The sequence below is a fragment of the Ceratotherium simum genome, chromosome 2, assembly GCF_057802395.1.
Source record: "Ceratotherium simum simum isolate JZ-2026a chromosome 2, ASM5780239v1, whole genome shotgun sequence".
In the NCBI taxonomy this organism is placed as follows: Eukaryota; Metazoa; Chordata; class Mammalia; order Perissodactyla; family Rhinocerotidae; genus Ceratotherium; species Ceratotherium simum.
In genome coordinates, this window is record NC_141901.1 from 16,973,940 (window position 1) to 16,992,863 (window position 18,924).

Here is an 18,924-nt window from a genome sequence, read left to right on the forward strand (position 1 = left end):
GGAATGATACTTGGGGCTTTGTGTTTGTGAAGGTGTGAATGTGCACACATGAGAAAGGAGTAACTATTTGGAATTGAAAAGCTAGCCTGTGCTTATACTCAGCAGAGCATACTAACAATAGAATTGACATTTTGCCCTGCACCTGGCTGACCCTTCCCCCTGTTCTTCACTGCCTGCCTATGTCCCAGGCAGTTCCCCTCAAACTTCAAGCTTTGCCTTTGGGGCTTCTTTGTTGACAGTCCCTGTTCTTCCAGAACCAAAAGGGGAGTCTCCCAAAGGAAGCTGTGACTACACATTAATCTTGTAGGGGGAAAGAAAAAGAGTGGACAATATCCTACTTCATGCAAAGAAGACCCATTTACCACTGAGCCAGACAGGTCATCTAGTTCCACTGCTCTATGGAAGAGAATGAAGGATTAAAATTAAATTTACCCGTCAGGTAGCCCATTAACTGTGGATTTAGGATGCCGGCTGAACTGGAATTGGAAATTTCCAGCAGAGAGCAGATAGAAGGATATTGTTCCTTGAGACTCCAGCTTTAGGAGTCACCTTGAGAGTGACTTTACCTGACTTGGTGCCCAGGCAGGGACACTAATTATGATCAATAGCCATGGACTCGTGGGGTGCCCACTGCTTTATTATATCCTAGCTGCCTTGAAAACGGGCTTTGAGAGGCAATAAGGAGGGTCAGAGTGAGAGCCACATAGAGGGAGTGTCTGGGAGAAAGAGAGAAGTTCCCAGTCTACCTGCTCTTGGCATTAAGCCCCAGCATGTATGTTTTTTGGTGGACACTGGAAAATGTGTTGTCTGTTGCATGTGCCATTGGTGCTGCTGGGGAACCCTCTGTAGAATGTGCACTTGGAGACCTTTATCATATGGAGGCAATGGGTATGAGTGCCCAAGTATTTCTCTTTATTAACAAGTACAAATTTGGGAGGGGGTTGGTTGTAAATGGGATCTCAGCCTGTGGCCACAGAACCAGGCAAAAGGAAATGGTCCAGTCAGAGAACATGGCCCCATCCACAGGGTGCCCAACAATTTAGCTAACCAGACTCAGATGCAAAAAGCACCCTGCACAGGAGATGAGTCTTCACAGCCGTGGAAAGAGCCCAGTCCTGCAGGATTAGTAGAAACCCATCACAGTGCCCTCCAGGTTTAAAATTAGGCTTTAGAGTAATTCAGGTCAGAAGATTTCATGATGGGACTTGGGAAGTATCAGCTCAGATCATGTGACTTGCCAGCCATCTGCTTAATCCATACTCACAGAGGCACAGCCTAGCATTATGAATTAGTCTCCAGCTGGGGGAGTGTATTGGCTGGACTTCAGCAGGCGCCGAGGCCTTCTTAGAAAGATCAGCAGATGAGGGGTCTTTGGGTATGTTTAGAATATGAGGACTAAGAAGCAAGACAAATCAGGTCACTGTTCACCAGATTGAATAACAACACTGCTAGGAGACACTTAGATGCTTTGCTGTCGCCTGCTGCTTCTCAGTACTTGGACAAAAATACCTTCCAATTAGAGTATAGTGCTGTATTTTGCAAAGGAGAAAGTTTGCAAAGGCAATGATGAGTGTGTCCAGGGAGCGGGTTGAGGTCCATGTGCAAGAAGGAAAGGATTCTGCACTAACCACTTAGCAGAGAGCTAGTGCTTTGGTCACAGGCAAAGAAAGACGGCGGAGTCGCAAAGGATTTAGGGCTCATAGGTGACCCCAAGAGATGCTGAGGTATGGGTCAGGAGGAAAATAATCCCCAAATGGCAGCAGCTAAGCAGTGACGAGGTCAAAGTGCTGAATTTAGGTTCTTCACACAAACAGATGAACTAGCCTTACCTCCAGGTCCTAGAGAGTTCTCTCTCCAGAGACAAGGATTGCCAAGGCAAAGGGGGAAACTTCCTTCTCATTTCCATTGGTCTTTAGAATTTTTAAAGTGCTTTCACACTCTTTACTTAATTTATCACTCGACAGTCCTGTTCTATCGTTGAGAAATGGGTTGTCTGAAGTTTGACTAGTTTAACTCATTTGACTAGTAAGTAGCAAAGCCGGTTCTTAAACAACTGGTATTTTTGATTTCTAGTTCAGGGCTTTCTCTATCACATTAAGCTTTCTTCTATCTTTGATGTTCTAGTTAGTTCCAAGCCGTTAACCCATGTAAACTCAAACCCATGTAGCTTGGTATGGATCTCTCCTCAGCCTACAGATCCTTCTGTCTCTGCCTAGGGACAGACAGGCCCTGGGGGCCAGATAGAGAAGGCATTCCTACCTTGTCCATCTTGCTGTTCCATCTGTACCCTTTTCCTCCCATGAACCGTCGCAGACCCTAGACTGATTAAGGATACTGGGAAAGATCCCTCAATGCTTGAGTTCAGGAGCTGCTGGCTTCTTTCGCTGTTTCCTTCTTTGGTTAAAACCCTCCAGTGGTTCCCATGTGAAAAAGCACTGTAACATCATAAATAAGAGCATAGGTTTCAGAGTTAGGTAAGCTTAGGTCTGAATCCCAGCACTATTAATTATTAGCTGCCTTAACTCTCTGAGACTTGACTTGCTCATCTATAAGTGGCAATTAAACATAAATATATTTCGGTCTTGTGAGAATTAAAGGAGGTAAAAGATATTCAGTGTCCAATATAGTGCCAAACACTTAGTAAATACATAATAAATGGTCGTTTTTATTGCCTACCAAATAATAGTCCAGACGCTTTAGCAAAGCTCAGGGCTCCTCACAGTATGACCTTACCTCCCCCCTTACGCTCCAGCAAGCCTGTCCATTCCCCTCGCAAGAGATTCCTTCCCATCCCCATGCTGTTCCCTCCCGGGCCCATGAGGGAGGGCAGAAGGACATTCCACTTATAGGAGGAAGGACTCTTCAGAACCTGATGTCTCTGCCCTGTCCCCCCATGGGAGGAGAGTCACTTCCTAGCAGAGATCAATTTGAGAGCATGTGCTTTGAGAAAAGGGGGATCCGGAAGCTGAAGTGCAAGGTTGCAGTGAATGACGAGTGATTGCATGTGAAAGATCTAGAGGGCGACTTGACAATCGAGCTGGAAAATTCTCATCTTTTACTGATGAGACATAAGAGAAACGTGGCATTTTTTTTTCTGGAGAGCAGTCAGGAACTTACCAAATACATAGGAAATAGATGGGAAAATGGATGGCCCAATTGAGTCCCAATTAAAGTGGGGCCAGTATGTACTAGCATGTGAAATTATCCTCAAATTTCAACGTTAGAGTCAATTTTAAAACCTGGTAAAATTTCACTAATTATCTCTGCCGCGTAAAAGAAAAATCTGTTTATATATTTAGTAGCAGAGACTAGCAAAGTGTTATCAAACGATTATATTTAAATGATTTGTAAAAAGCACATGAATTATTTCTAAAACAATGTGCCTCAATTAAAGTGCTTGAAGAGTTCATCCTCTTAGTTTGATAAAACATCTCCCTTGCGATCTTGTTGACTTTGATAATGGCTTAAATAACTCTTGTGTGATGGATTTGGGAAAGACAGTTAGGCCTAGCCCGTGTGTAAATTATGACATATTTCAATTAATAGGGGCTAAATTGTTGAGGCTTTTCCTGCCTCTGTGGCTTTGTTATCCAGTATTCTTTTCATTTCCAATGGCAATTTTCAAATTAGTGCTGAACATATGTTAACAAAACTGAGAATGCAAGCATGCTTTTCTGCAACCACTCAAAATCATAGCTTTTCAGTGGCTCTTATGCAGTAAGAGACCTGTTTGAAAGATGTGCAGAGCAATGACTAATCTTTATTTTACTTTTGGCCTGTGTCTGATTACTTTCCCTGGCCCAAATTTGTGGGAGTCCGAATGGGACAAATAGTACCCCCCTACAGTACGTTAGCAGCTACAATCGGCTGTTAAGATCAGAGTGTAGCATCAAGGAACCCCGTTTTCCAAAACAAGGACATACACACACACACACACACACACACACACAATGGTCAGAGATCCCCTTTGTTCTATAGCATGATATTTTATGCTATGATTCAGGAGCAAAATTAATTGTAGACAGCAAATTCTGTCCTTTATCCAGGTGTGTGGGAGGGGCAAGAATTATCGAGCCTTCCTTCATAGGATGGGTGTCAATGAGTTTGAACCTCTGAGAACCCATCCAGATGCTACTGAACATAAAGGTCTCAGGGTTAAGGACCTAGGCTAAGCAAAATGTGAAAGCCTGGAGTGTGTGACCCTGGACCACCTGCCCATCCATTGGTCTTACTCTGTTCTCTCATTTTAAGGGTATGGAAGATTCTCCCTTAGCTTTTCCTCAAGATGAATGTAGCCTCAGGAAAAGAGGGTGGCCTATGTAGTTGTTTTGGTAAAATTTTCAATCCAATGATTCCATTTTTCCCATGGCATTTAGCTTACAATTATACTTTCATTTGTTTGCTTGTTGACTTGAGGCCTGTCTTCCCTGCTAGAGTAGGTAAGTTTTAAGAAGTTAGGGACTTCATTTGTTTTGGTCACAACTGTGTGTCCACCACCTAGAAGAGTACCTGACATATATCAAGAACTCCATCAATGCTGTTATATGAATGCATAAAGGTATGTTTGGCTGATCTACCACGTGCCTAGGCTCATGCGTGAGAAGACGCCGTTATAACTCAGGGGAAGATATTATCTCTGCCCTCTGAACATTTGGATATTATCACAGAAGGGATTTAAAGTTTATAAGCCTTGGGTTTAATTCCCAAATCACCATTCATTTGGCATTTACAGTGAAAATTAATATAATTTTGAATATTGGATCATTTACTGAGTAAAATGATCATTAGAAGTCTCTGCTTATGGCATATGGTGGTATAACATAGGTTTGTGGTACATGAAAAACATTTAAGAAAATAAAAGGAAAAAGACTACCTTTACAGCAACCAGCAACTAAGAACCAAAGCCTGAATTCTAGGCACTTCTTCATAGCAGTAGGCCGGTTCACCCGAGGCACTGTGGCTCACTCACCGAGTGATCAGATGCAGGCCTGGGCCCACAGTTTGCTTTGCAGCTAAATGGATTTCAGGGATCTTTTCCAGCTCTAGAATTTGGTGAGCTGTTTGTCAGAACCTGGAACCAAAACCTGCTGGTGCAGAGGCTTAGTGGCTCAGAGCAAGAGCTCCAAGCGTCATACAGACTTGGGTTCAAGTTGCTGCTCACCTTGCTAATGCTGGGCACTCACTTAACCTCTCTGAATGTTATCTGCAAAGTGGGGATAGTAATACCTACATCCTAAAGTTATTAGGAGGTCCAAATCAAGAGGTGCACTAAAAATGCTTAGCACAGAGTCCAAGAATAAATATTCAAAAAGTTATCTCTCATTATTTCTATCTTAAATATTTTATGTTTATTCCCTTGCCCTTTTTCGTTGTCATTGTTAAGCCTCACCAATAGGGGTGGGATGATTTTTCTTCAAGCTGCACTATAAATAGCTCACGATGGACAGTTGGTCATTTAATTTATCAAAAGGCATCCCTTTGTGTGACATCAGGACCTTGATTGACAATGCATCCCTCATAATTCGAGGTGGTTTTATGGTGTTGATCATCTGTGCTTTTGAGAGATGTCAGAGTAGCCGTCTCAGAGTGATTGTGTGTCCCTCTTCAAATGAAATCCTTCATAAGCATAAATATGCCACTGTGACTTGAGACGCCTTTCTGAGGGATAGTTTCTGGCCCAGAGCAGGCATAATTCCTCTAGCCTGGTTTCCTGTAAATTCACTGGAAACAGACAGAGTTTGTCTGAAGACTACTAAGGAAATGGAAAGAAAAGCCTACATTTAGAAAACTTCAATTAGACTAGGCTCCATGGAATAAAGTACAATATGGGGAACGTCATCAGGTTAGATGCAGCTTCGCGGCTGCCTGCAAAGGGCCTTTGCAGGTTGGAGAGGGGGGTGTGGAGCAAATGACATGCTGGCCCTGCCTTTCACAAAGCGTGTGGATTCTGCAAGTGCCAAGGCTGTAAGTGGGATCCCTTGGGGCTGGGCTTCTCCAGTTTCCTGTCTTGTGAGGTTCTCTTTCTGCCCTGATGTTTTCTGACTTTTCTTTCTCTCCACTCCCTCTCCTCTCCCGCCCCGCCCCCCCACCACTGCTTTCTGCCTTGGATCCTTCATAGGAACGCTTTGGGGTAAATATTTTCTTCAGTTTTCTTTGAAGTAAAAACTAGAGGGTGGGCGTGGGTTGGAGGAGGGAGAAGTATGGTTGGGAGGGAAGGAGCTGGCTCATTGAGAACGGAGTGGTGAGTTGATCTAAGTGGTGAGTTTTCACTGATATCTAAGTGAACAAAAACTAGGAGTCACCAAGCCTTCTTGGGAAATAATCATTCTTTCTGGTTTGGATATGTATTTGGCTTATATGCTGCCTTTTTAGATAGGTAGATCGATGAACCTAATATTGTAAAAGACTTTATAAAATCAACAAAGCCCATAGAGGCAAAAGACCATATCAACGCAATACTTTTGGATTATCTATATTCAGATCTAGGGTTGAATAAAAGTGACTTGTAGGTCATGGCCTGTAACTATTAAAAGGGTCTTAAAATTCACATTCTAGGCAATGTCAGCATTCCTCAAATTATATTAAAGGTCTTCCTATCTTGCCTTGTGTGAAAGAATAGATGGACCTTGCTCTCCGTGCCTAGGGGGTGGGTAGACAGGAAGGACAGGTAAAAAGCAGGTGGAAGCCCTTGTGATTCCCATCTGATGTTCTGGATCCTGTTTCCTCGGATTGTTGGTGTAGTGGTAATCTGGGCCAACATGAGGAAAGGACCAGAGTCTGCGCTCACTGTTTAGAGTCTCATTTCCTACCATCTGCGTGTTTTACGAATTGCAATTGTTTGAATTGAATGCAGAGATCTCGGAATGAGCAGGGTGGAGAGAGAAACACAGGTTGATTTATTCATTTCATTCCTAACAATAAAGAGGGAAATGTATTGTATCTCTTGGGAGCAAACATTCCCGAGAGGCTGCACAGGGAGGGTCACTAGCTGTAGGGCCAGGATGAAGGTGGGCAGGGGCAGCGGTTGGGGTCTTCTCCAACTGCATGGCTCTCTGCAGCTTGCGTTGGTGCAGAGTGCCAGAAATTAGGAGGGACGGCGGAAAGAGCCAGCCACACAGAGATAATTGGTGTGTGAGCCAACGTTCTGGCAAGAAGCCGGCATGACATGCTTTCTCTGGAACAGGCAGCCCAGCACAACAAGGATGTCATGTCCCCACCACCCTTCCTCACCCTGCTCTCCTCTGAACTAATGAACTGTGCAGAGGTGACAAACCTAGAGCTGAGGAAAGGGCTAGGTCAAGTCCACTGATGAGACTTGCTCTCAATTCAACGAATATCATCTGAGAGCCTGCTACTGGAGAAGCACTAGACTAGGCACAGTGAGAGTCCAAAGTGGGTGACCGGTCATGTTCCCTAGTTGATTTATCTTCCATTTTTAGTTTGCCAGTGTGGTAATGAGCAGCATTACTCTGGCATTGGCGGCGGGAGAGGTGTTTATTAATGTATGTGCATGGGTGCCTCTGTGTGTATGCATGCGTGCCTGTGTTCCTCTGTGTGATATACATTGGTGTGTATGTATGTGCGTGAGTGGGTGTGCATATGAGTGTGTGCACACCAGGAGTGATTTGAAAATTTTCCCAGAGCATGTTTTATGGGGTCTCCCTGAAGGACTCTACTCTGACCCAATTTCTGGCCGCTTGCCTACCTCTGCCCCCTTTACTCTGTTGTTGTTAATGCAGTAGTGCGAATGTCACTTTTGTTTCTCCCCTGTCCTGTGGTTCCCTGGGGGCCTCTCCCCTCCAGAACCAATAAGGGGCGGGACATCAAGACCATCAAGTCTCTGCGGGTGCTCCGAGTCCTGAGGCCGCTGAAGACCATCAAGCGCTTGCCCAAGCTCAAGGTAATGTTTGCCAAATTTCTCCCCATCAAGTCTCCTTTTTCCTTCCATCCTCTCTCTGTGGCCTGCTTTTGGAGAATTATTTCTGGGAATATTCCTTTTGCTCACATGGGGACTGAAGTTTTTTTCATCTGCCTGAGCTAAGGGTCTTAGTTTCAGAGGAAAATAACCAACATCCCAAGAAATCTATAATGGGGCTTTTGCCTCTTGAGTCTAGACCCAGGTGGTATTTCATACACTCTGGTTGTGGCATGTCATCCAGGAAGAGCCCTGTGTGGCTCTGTCCTGGAGCCTCCTGTGTCATTTAGGTGGACCCAGAACACCAAAATGGACGCATTTGGTGCTTCCACAGGCCATCAGTCTGTGTTGTGGTCTGCACACTAGGTCAGGCCAATAACCTGGGATGGTTTCTCTCCTCATAATTCTAGAGAAGGAAAGGATCTTCTAGCCCTGACCCTTCATATTTTTGAGGCACAGATAGGTCCATAACTTGCCCAAGAACACAGGATCATTTTTGGCAGAAGCAGAGAAGAAATGGGAGTGAGCTATCATGAAATAAGTTCTTCCTGTTGCTAGGACCTGCAGTTTCGTAGGTATATTATCGTGGTTTTCCTGCTCCCTGACCAGTGCCGGCCCTGCTCAACCCCCCTGGGCTCCTTCCCTGAGCCTTCCTGCCCTCAGATGTGCTTTACCATTCAAGTTTGCTAGCATGTGGACCCCGCCTCCCCCACACACACACATTCCTGTGACAGGAGTTGAAGCCTCATGGGAGAAAAGTTCTTGCTCTCTGAATTCCTATGAATGAGAGCCAGTTACCAGCAAGGAGGGGACCAGGGCTCCTGGTTCACAGCCCTGAAGTCCTCCTGCTGCTGCCCAGGCTGCATGGCCAGCTGAGCGAGCCCCAACACCAGGCCTGAACTCAGCCTTCAAGGACTACACCAGATGCTTCCCAGGAAGTAGATTGAATTATCCACCTGTGCAGTCACATAGACCAGTGCAGTGCTCCTCAAAGAGTGGTCACAGGCCACCTGTATCAGGGTCACCTGATGCTTCTTAAAATGCAGATTCTGCAGTTGCTCCCACCCAGAGCAACAGAGCCAGACTCAGGGGCAGGGCTTGGAATGTGCCTTAAGAAGCCCTGTCCACATTGAAAGGAGCCCATTTGAGTGCCAGGCTCAGCTCTGGGACTTAGGAGCTATGTGACCCAGGGCAAATTACTTATTCTTTGACTTGCTTTGAACTGGAAAATGGAGATACTTTGTAACTCAGACATTGTGATGTGGACAAAATGAGCTGATACAAGTGGTCCCTGTAAGAAAACCCAACAATCCCTCTAGTGTGCCTGGGCCTGATCTTCCAAGCCAGCCACAGAGCACAAAGCTGGAGGAGGGATCCTACGACCTTGACTCCCCCCCACTTCCCAATTCCTTTCCCGTTGGCTTCGCGTAACATTGATATTCCCTACCAACCCCTCCATCATCGCCCCACCCTGGCCTCAGGACACTGCTTCCCTTTCAGCCCTCTGGCTCTGCAGAGGTGGCAAAACCAATTGTGTTTATCAAAGGCTTGGGACTGAAGGAAAGTCACTTCTGAAAAGCCCAAACTGGCTAAGATGTGGCTTCCTCTCAGAGCCCAGGGCCCTGGCCCATGTGCGTGGGTTCCCCAGGAGAGGTACTCATGCTCCAAAGGAAGTGTCCTCCCTGCCTGCTCTCCTCCACTGCCCTGTCTTCCCTCCCAGAGGAGGCACCTCCCACAGTGTCAGGCAGTCTTTCACCCACTGTTCATTATCACCCTCCTGCCTGGTAATGGGCCCAGCACAGGGTCTGGCCTGGGTCAGTGCCCATAAATATTCATTCCTTTCTGCCCTACCCCCAACAAAATTTGGCTGAGAGGCCTGGGTCCTAACCACTACTGTTAGCTGCCGCCCAGGTTCCAGCGGTGTCATCTCCTCTGAGCTGTGTTGGGGTCCTGAGGAGAGTGCAGACAGCATGATGAGATTAGTTAACAGGCTGGAGAAGGCGACCACAATCTCGGTTAATTCCATTTAATTAGGATGTGCTGGCTCCTCTCTCTGCAGCTCCGTAACCTGAGGGAAATGTAGGTGGCTGTGATGATTCCACAAGGCTGCATGTCACTCACATTCCCCGCAGTGCTGAACTAATTAAACCAGCGATCTTCACCAGTGCTGCGAACAATGAACTGCACAAACGTGGTGCCACCATGGGGCTAGACTCGCCAGTGAGCTAAACCTAAAAACCTAAAAAATAACCTAAAAATGGCTTGAAATGTGTCGAACTCCCATGCAACTCCTCACGGCTTAGGGCCTAGAATGGATTCTCCAGAGGGAGATCCATTGCCTTTAACCGAAATGCAAGTCCCTGATGCTGTCCACCCCATCCTCCCACCTCTACAAGAGGGCAGCTGCTGGTCCCTTCCCACATCACCTCTTGAATCTGCAGCCCCAACGCAGCCAGCTTTAAGCTAGAGAACATTTACATGAAGTGTTGAATATAATTGGAACGATTGTATGAACTTATTACAAATTATCATTGAAATGGACAAAGGTGATAGTTTATTATTACTCTCTGGTCCACTTAGAAGGGTAAAGAGAAAACAATACATATTCAGTATATAAATCAAATCTAAGAATGTCACCAAATAGATGTAAGGTCAGGGCCAAGCTATTTCATGATTTCAGAGATCCCTTTCTGCAGTAAATTTCTGTGCTTCACACTAAGTGGAGCATGCCTGATAGGATTCCTCAAAGGGCTCCCTCCGTTGCCTGATGCCATCTGGTCTCTACTGCTTTGGGTTTACTTTCAGGGCATGTGTTCCCTTCCCAGGTGGTTGGTCCTTGTAGTCATGACCAGCTTGGAAGACAGCTCTGAACCCCATGAGTGTCACTTCTTAGTAGGGTGATATCTCCTGGGGCGCCTTCTCAGTGGGGCTGCCTGGTGGTGCTGTGGCCCCAACTCTGCTCCAGGCAAATGCACCGGCTGTTCCAGGGGCTCGTACACCAGGGCTCTTTACTTCTCTCCACAGGCTGTCTTCGACTGTGTGGTGACCTCCTTGAAAAATGTCTTCAACATACTCATTGTCTACAAGCTCTTCATGTTCATCTTTGCTGTCATCGCAGTTCAGCTTTTCAAGGGCAAGTTCTTTTATTGCACGGACAGTTCCAAGGACACAGAGAAGGAGTGCATGTAAGTGCCACCAGCACATACCGCTCGCTTTCCGCTAAGGTGTGTTCCGATGGGGCCCACTCGACCCTCCATAGATAAGTCTGCTCTTTCTCTCTTACCTATCTCCATTCCTCTTTTAGGAAAAAGACAAAATAGGAAGTTGCTAAATTTTTATTGAGCACCTCTTTTGTGTCAGACATGGTACGTGGCATTTTACATCCAGTTTTTAATTTTAAATCTTTATAATGACCTTTTGAGATAGATTTTTTTTGCATATTATAGATGTGGAAGCTAAGGCTTGGAAAGTTTAAGTAAATTGCTCAAGGTCACACAGCAATGAGTGAAAGGATTAGGATTTAATCTTCCATGTCTTTTGGGAACCAAATCTCATTTTTATTCCACGATAATTCACTGCCTTCAATAAAATTCCTTCTTCCTTGCATTTGTATGCTGATCATTACTACGCTGCATTATTGAAATCCGTAGGATTTCCTCAGTCTTCCATGAGCTATAGTGAAGAGGCCCTATTTCATTTCTATTCCGATTTTAGAGGCAACTACGTAGATCATGAGAAAAACAAGATGGAGGTGAAAGGCCGGGAATGGAAACGCCATGAATTCCACTATGACAACATTATCTGGGCCCTGCTAACCCTCTTCACTGTCTCCACGGGGGAAGGATGGCCTCAGTGAGTGATGAGTTTGAGTTGGAATGCTTGTCTGTGAGCTGGGAGTGGACCATGTGGTTGCGTTTAGAAACTGATTCAAGATGAATAAGGCTAACCCTTTGTTATTGTACCAGGGAAAGTAAGTGGTGATGAGTGGGTGAGAGAGGCAGAAGAGAGGAAGAATGAAAAGCCTTAAGGCAAAACTTGAGAAGGAGATGACAGTCGGGGAAATATTTGAAACTCTTAATGTTTTAGCCAATTATTGAAGAATTGAGTGGAGCCATCTGACTCTGTAGAACAAATGAGTTTTGAACAGCTCTCCACCCCTAAGGAGAGTCCTGAGGGCCGTTTTAAACCGATTTATCCTCCAAATTGGCTCTGCACCTGAGGATTGAGGGTTAAGGATGAGCTGGCAGAACCCCGAGACACTTTCTGTTATCATACCTCTTTTAAAGAAGACAACAGAATGCAATTTCTTATGCTGCCCATAGCTGAAGGCTGATTTTTCAGAGACTTGGCAATTACTAAGTCACCACTTTCTGGTGGCAGCGTACTCTAGTTGGCAGCAAAATGCCAAATGGAAATCCAAGAGTCTCTTAGTATTGAATGTGACAACCTAAGCTATAAAATAGTGTCACTCTGGTGCTTAGAATTTGGGTGCATGATGGAACAGGGGCTAGGAAGAGCAGTGATTGGTATGTCACTGAATCTTCTACAGTCTTCAATTTTGGGGGTTATTGTGGACCCCCAAAATTAATAGTGGATGTGCAAAGACAAGGAAGTCAGTTAAGGAAATATAATAGGTGGCATATCTCCTAATGAAGCTTTGAGTCAGAGCAGCTGCCAAGATTGCCATCCACCATCCGTGCCCCCTTATTCTGTCCCCACAGAGTTTTGCAGCATTCTGTGGACGTGACTGAGGAAGATCGAGGCCCGAGCCGCAGCAACCGCATGGAGATGTCTATCTTTTACGTGGTCTATTTTGTGGTCTTCCCTTTCTTCTTTGTCAATATCTTTGTGGCTCTCATCATCATCACCTTCCAGGAGCAAGGCGACAAGATGATGGAGGAGTGCAGCCTGGAGAAGAACGAGGTAAAGACAAGTGGTCTAGAGCAAGGGCTCCAGAAAGGACTCTCAGACCAACGGTGTTAGGAAGGAAGACTGAGTTTTCTTAACCTTAGTAAGAATTATAGAAAGAAGGTGGGAAAAATTATTTATGCAGTCATTAAATAAACATTTTTTGAGCACTGGCTCTGTTTAAGGCCTGTGCATGAGGCACAGAGACCTGGAAGGTACGAAAGGGGTTTAAGATGAAGCCCCTGCCTTTATGCCATGCACAGTCTAGAAATGGGGGTAAAAGGTGTGTGCCAAAATTATAACATTAAGACATCTGCTTACCTGGCTGTGTCCCTCTGTGGTGTGTATTTGCTGTAAGGACTGGGAATATGGCTTGCTTGTTACTGCTTTTCTAGCATCAAGCATAGTTCTGGCACATTGTAGGGTTCATTATTTTTGTAAGGGAACTGAGCTAGAAACTATTAGAGACTATAAGAAAAATGCAAATGAAGTGCTATGAGAGTGCATAGGGAAATAGATTTTTACTTCTGACTAAGGGCATCAGGTAAGGCTTCCTGCCTAAACATCTCAGCCTCAGGCTGTGAAAAAGGACGTTATTAATAACCATTAAGTCCTTACCCCATGTGACAGAACCCCTCCAGTTCTGTGTTCATTTAAAGTGACGTCTCACTTGTAGTTTTGTCCAGATAATCCCTGTTGCCATTTTTACTTCTTACTGTCCAGCCCTACCGTTTTTTTCATACACTGTCCTCTTCTTCTAACCATCTAACAGAGAGCCACTGATGTGCAAGGTTTAGGGAGTTTGAGCTTGGGCTAATAACCGTGACTTTCCCACAGAGGGCGTGTATCGACTTCGCCATCAGTGCCAAACCTCTCACCCGCTACATGCCACAGAACAGGCATACCTTCCAGTACCGCGTCTGGCACTTCGTGGTGTCCCCGTCCTTTGAGTACACCATCATGGCCATGATTGCCTTGAACACTGTCGTGCTGATGATGAAGGTGAGAGGATGGTGGCACTCAGGTGGGCCGAACCTTGGTGTGAGCCCCAGACACTGGGGAAACACTCCAACTTACCAGTCTGTTGCCGCCTTACCTACTTTTCCATTGTGGAATCTCTTTTTGATCTTGTCTCATTCAACAGCCAGGCCTCTGGGTCTTTTGGGCAAAATGCAGTGAAACCTGTAGTAGCAGTCCAGTAGCTCCCAAGATCAAGGGTGGTGATGGCAGTCAGATCCAGACAAGGTGGAAATGTTGGGAGATATAGATGATCAAGAGGTTCTAAAGGGGTGCTGGAAGAGGTTTGATCTCATTTAACACTAAACGGTAAAGTAATTAACTCTAGAAAATGTTTCTGCCCTGCCCACCTTTATCTCTAGGAAGACTGGCTGTTTTGCAAATAAGTAGCCTCAGTGGGGCATGGTCTGTGTTTTCCTCTGTTTTGTTTTGTTCTGCTACGTAGGATATGTGGTTCTCCTCTCCAGCACTTAATGTCCATCTGTCCTCCTACACCATGCACCAGAGCATCCCCCAAGGGCAGGGATGAGAGATGGCCAGTCTCGGCGACACGGAATACCCCTCTCACCTTAAGGGTTTGATTCTTTCTCTCCTCTTTTCTCTTCCTGGCAGTACTACTCTGCTCCCTGTACCTATGAACTGGCCCTGAAGTACCTGAATATCGCCTTCACAATGGTGTTTTCCCTGGAATGTGTCCTAAAGATCATCGCATTTGGCTTCTTGGTATGACATGGAATCTGTCAGCATCACGCTTCTCTTCCCTTCCTTTTGGGTGCATCCCCAGCCTTTGTGGGAAGGAGGGTGCTTACAGCTATTCCAGAAATGGTTCACACGCCTGCCCACCTAATTGTGGGCTCCTATAGACTGCTTGATAGGCCGTAGAAACAAGATGATATGTGAGGGTGTTAGGAGAAAGGGCAGAGGAACCCAGGTCCCCAGCTCCATGCTCACGTGGCCATCAGTTCTGGTCCTGTCAGACTCTGTCAGCGATCAAGGGGTGACCGTCACTGGGTCTTACTAGAACTGCAATTTTATGTCGATAAGGAGCAAAACAAGGATTGGACTAGTAAACCTTGTGTGCTTATTTACTGGTAAAAGGTATAAAATTTTATAACTCAAGTGGGAATATATCTGTCCCTCTTAGCCTCAAACATAGCAGAGAATAGATTTTACTTAACTGTCCTCCTCCCATTAGTTACATGAAGAGTCATTTCTGCCAACAAAAATAAATGTTTATTACTTAAGCTTACAAAGGCTAATGACCATTAAAGTGTGTGTGTGCACGCGCGTGCGTATAGGTGAGAGAAAAGGAGGGGGTTATTCTGGAATTGGGTTTGGGAAGGGTTGGGATGAGTTTTTCTGGCATGACTCCTTTTTTTTTTTACTTCTCCACAACTAATTATAATTGTTTTGCAAAATCTTGCATCTGTTCTCAGGAGTGTTAAGCAAACCTAGCCCTTTGCTTCAGTGTCCTATAAACAAAATAATCCTCTCTGCCACCCCCCACCTTGCTTCAGCATTTACCATGAGATCAGTGGGATGCAGATAAAACCCACTTGACAGCTGTTTCACACATTTCGTGTGTGAGCTACCATTTCAAATTATATGTGTATATGGCTTTCCCTGCGAGAAGAGAAACTTTGCTTTTCTGCATAAGGGTTTGTCTGGTAGCAGGGTTAACAGGGACTCTGGGCTTGATAATTGTGAGTGTTGATTGCGGGGGTTGCTTTTGGTCTCCTAATGGTTCTTTGAAAAGTCAGTAATTTGATGGTTGGGGAGGAAAGTTGAAGGGAACCCATTGCAGGTGGCTGTGTTGTTGTTTGCTTGACTCCCTTTGGAGTGTTTTGAGACTTGGGGAATAAAAAAGTAGAAAGAAACTACCACCAACAAAGATGCCTTTATAATATAGTCTAGCCCTGAGCGGGGTGAGCAGGGTGAGAGAGAGGCCGGTGCCACGACAGGGGAAGTTCTTCTATGCGTCTTGATTACTTGCTTGTGGTATTGACATTGTCTGTGACTCAAATCCTCAATTATGTGTCTAATTATGGTGAATGCTGAATACATACTTACAAGCTTAACGAGATGATTTGGCCCCAAAGCCTGCCTCCTTCCCACCCTCACTGCCATGTTTTCATTCAAGGTCTAGAGGCATTTTCACACTATAAAAGGTACCACTAGTCCCAAATGAGTCTTTACATTGATATAATACTCTAGGTTTTCAGAATACCCTTATGGATACTATTTTGTCATATCTTCTCAGTGACTGTGCAATAGACATGGCAGATATCATCATTATTATTGTTGTTGATTTAAATGAGGAAATTGAAGTTTAGAATAACTGCATAGCTTTGTCAAGATTTCACAATAAAAGCCCGTAGAATTGGAAAGTGGAATAGGAATAAGACAGGAAGGAAGAAGGAAAAAAGAAAGAGGGAGAGAATAACATACATTGGTTGTCTATTAACATATTAACCAAATGCTTAATATATTATTCATTTTAGGTTCATAACAGCTCAATTAGATCAGCATTATAGTTTTCTTCTTTTATGGGTGAGCTAGGGCTCAGGAAGATTCAATACCTTGCCCAAGGTTAGTAAAAGGCAGAGCCAGGGTTCAGATCCTGGTCTATCCAACTTTGAAGCCCACAGTCTGTCCACCGTAATCTACTAGTCTATACTACACTCTGCTATTCTATAGTATACTGTGTTGTAAAGCATCCTCAACTGGAATCCAGGGCTTCTGTCCTCTGAGAACTAGATTCATGCTCTCTCTACTATATGGGGGCCTATCCAAGAATTAGGAAGCTCACCCCAGGTTGGGAACAGGAGGACCCTGAGAACTGAGGAACTTAGAGACTCGTCTTGGCCCCACTCCTGAAGGAGTAGGTATTCTCAATGGAAAGTGAGTTTGTGAGGCTATGTGCTTCAGTTTCTCTACATGCCTGGCAGGTGCCTGTGGCTTTGAAATCAGACAGGACTCTCTAAACCTCAGTTTTCTCACTCATAAGTGAAGATAACGATAGCTACCTTATAGCCTTAGGTACTTTGTTGTGTGTATCCGATTAGATAATGTACCCAAGTCATCTAGTCCTGGGTAGGTTCTCATTAAATGTAGCTTCTCTCTCTCCACGTTCCTTTTCTCTCTCTATTGCATATCTCTCCCAACTCCTCTTGCCAATCCTACCACTCAGTATTTTACAAACATAGGGTATTTACCACTACCTTCCTATACGATCCATGGGAGGAATAAATGAACTGAAAGAATGCCAAGGACCTGGCCCAGTGTCTGGCACATATAGTAAGGATTCACTAATTCCCGTTGTGAGGATGGGAGAGGGTGCACTTCTGCCGTGTTCTGAGAGTCTCTTATGGTAGGTGCTGCCCAAGGCAAGGGGGTGAGTTCTTGGAGACCCAAGCGTCCTGTTTCTTTGAAGGAATATAATCCAAGGTCTGTGTTCACCTGAGCGCTGGAGACGGGAGCACTCTACTCTCTCTATTAAGCAGAGTGTTATTTGGTTGGTGCATTTTCTGGGTCCCTTTATTTCTCCTCTGTCTCCTTCAACTCACTCATTTTATTACTGCTTCCTTATGTTTTATTTAGTTACACCTCCTTGAGAGGTGTACCAGAGCAGAAAAAGAGGGGAAAAGTGAAGTCTGTTCATTCTATTGCTAATCAGTGGTTGGTTTGAAAACATTCAGTGGAGTTAGAAGGAGATTTTTGGCCCATCTGTGATCTTTAGTCACTTAGGACATCTCTGTGACTTCTGTTGATTGAAAGTCAGAACTGTATACTTATAGGTCATCTTATAGTATACTTATGGTATACTTACAGGGTCACATGATAGGAGATAGATAATTTAAAAATTATAGTTGTAGAAAACCATAGAATAATATTGTATATAATTTTATTGTCTTATAAGGGACAATGATGATCTCTCTTTTCTGGACTTTATAATATTCTTGGCCACAAATCTCTTTCTTACATATGAGCTTTTTAGTGACAGCTTCAAAAACAGGGTCTTCAAATAATGATGAAACTGCTTCCCAAATGAGAAATTCCCAAATTAGTTAAGGAGAAATAGCATTTCTGGTTAGAAATAGGAAACCAAAGTTAGAATGAATTTGTACATGAATTGACAAGTTTTAATTCCAAGTGACAAAATTATGTAATGAAAGATGTCTTCTGTCCGTTTTTTTCTTGTTTTCTCTTCCTCCTTTTTCTGATGCTCCCATGACTGAATTCACTTGGCAGAACTATTTCCGAGACACCTGGAATATCTTTGACTTCATCACCGTGATCGGCAGCATCACAGAAATTATTCTGACAGACAGCAAGGTGAATGGCTCCTAGATCCTTGTCTTGAAGCTTGGCCCTGGAGTAGCATTAAAAGAGTGCTCTGTACATTGAGTCCATTTTTAGCTCCTCAAACCAAATGAGTAGCTCTCTCAGTGTTGGGAGTTCACTTCCTCACTCCTGAGCGTTAGCCAGAGAATGCAAACATTGGAGTGGTGCTGGATCTCATGGAAGGCTTTGTTCCCTTTGCATGACTCAAATAGCAGCCATCTAATGGGGTAAACAGAGGGTGCCAGAAGAGGCCTAGCGTGCACAGTGTTCTGCTAGAGTCTTTGGGAGATACAAAAGAGGCTCAGTATCTTTTCCCTCAAGGTTATTAGACCTGAATTATTTCCCTAAAATTGTCCATCCTAAAGAAGACTTGGAGAGCTCATTGTAACTCTCTTCAAATATTGGAGGGCCATCACGTGCTAGAGGCATTATTAGGTCTGTTCTTTGGCATCTAAGTGCAGAGTTAGGACCAATTATAGAAGACGAAGAAGGCCGGTTTTATGTAATATGTGCATGGCACCCTCCTGGGGTACTTCCATACCCTTCTACCTGGGAATAGAGGGCAGGCCTGGTGAGCTTGGAGAGCTGTCCTCACTGGCCCATCAGCTGGAGATGGGGTTAAAAATGATAGACAGAATCCGTGTCCAATTTTATGATCTGAATGAGGCATAAATACGCAAATACTAGTGCTTAGATTTTTCTAAATGACCATAATATTACTAATTATATGTTTCCTTTGG

The 18,924-nt window shown here is 44.6% G+C and overlaps 1 protein-coding gene across 5 annotated transcripts in view; it reads left to right on the top strand.

Annotated features, from left to right (window-relative positions):
- The window catches only part of CACNA1E (calcium voltage-gated channel subunit alpha1 E), a 372,240-nt gene that overhangs the window by 310,744 nt on the left and 42,572 nt on the right, over nucleotides 1–18,924 (top strand). For 4 of the 5 annotated variants that reach the window (XM_087438754.1, XM_087438736.1, XM_087438725.1 and 1 more), the window contains 7 exons: nucleotides 7,804–7,900; nucleotides 10,940–11,100; nucleotides 11,630–11,767; nucleotides 12,637–12,838; nucleotides 13,661–13,825; nucleotides 14,453–14,563; nucleotides 18,092–18,175. In XM_087438754.1, coding sequence (XP_087294880.1) covers nucleotides 7,804–7,900; nucleotides 10,940–11,100; nucleotides 11,630–11,767; nucleotides 12,637–12,838; nucleotides 13,661–13,825; nucleotides 14,453–14,563; nucleotides 18,092–18,175 — 958 coding nt within the window. The remainder of the gene's footprint in view (nucleotides 1–7,803; nucleotides 7,901–10,939; nucleotides 11,101–11,629; nucleotides 11,768–12,636; nucleotides 12,839–13,660; nucleotides 13,826–14,452; nucleotides 14,564–18,091; nucleotides 18,176–18,924) is intronic. The other variant, XM_087438731.1, reaches the window with a different exon arrangement.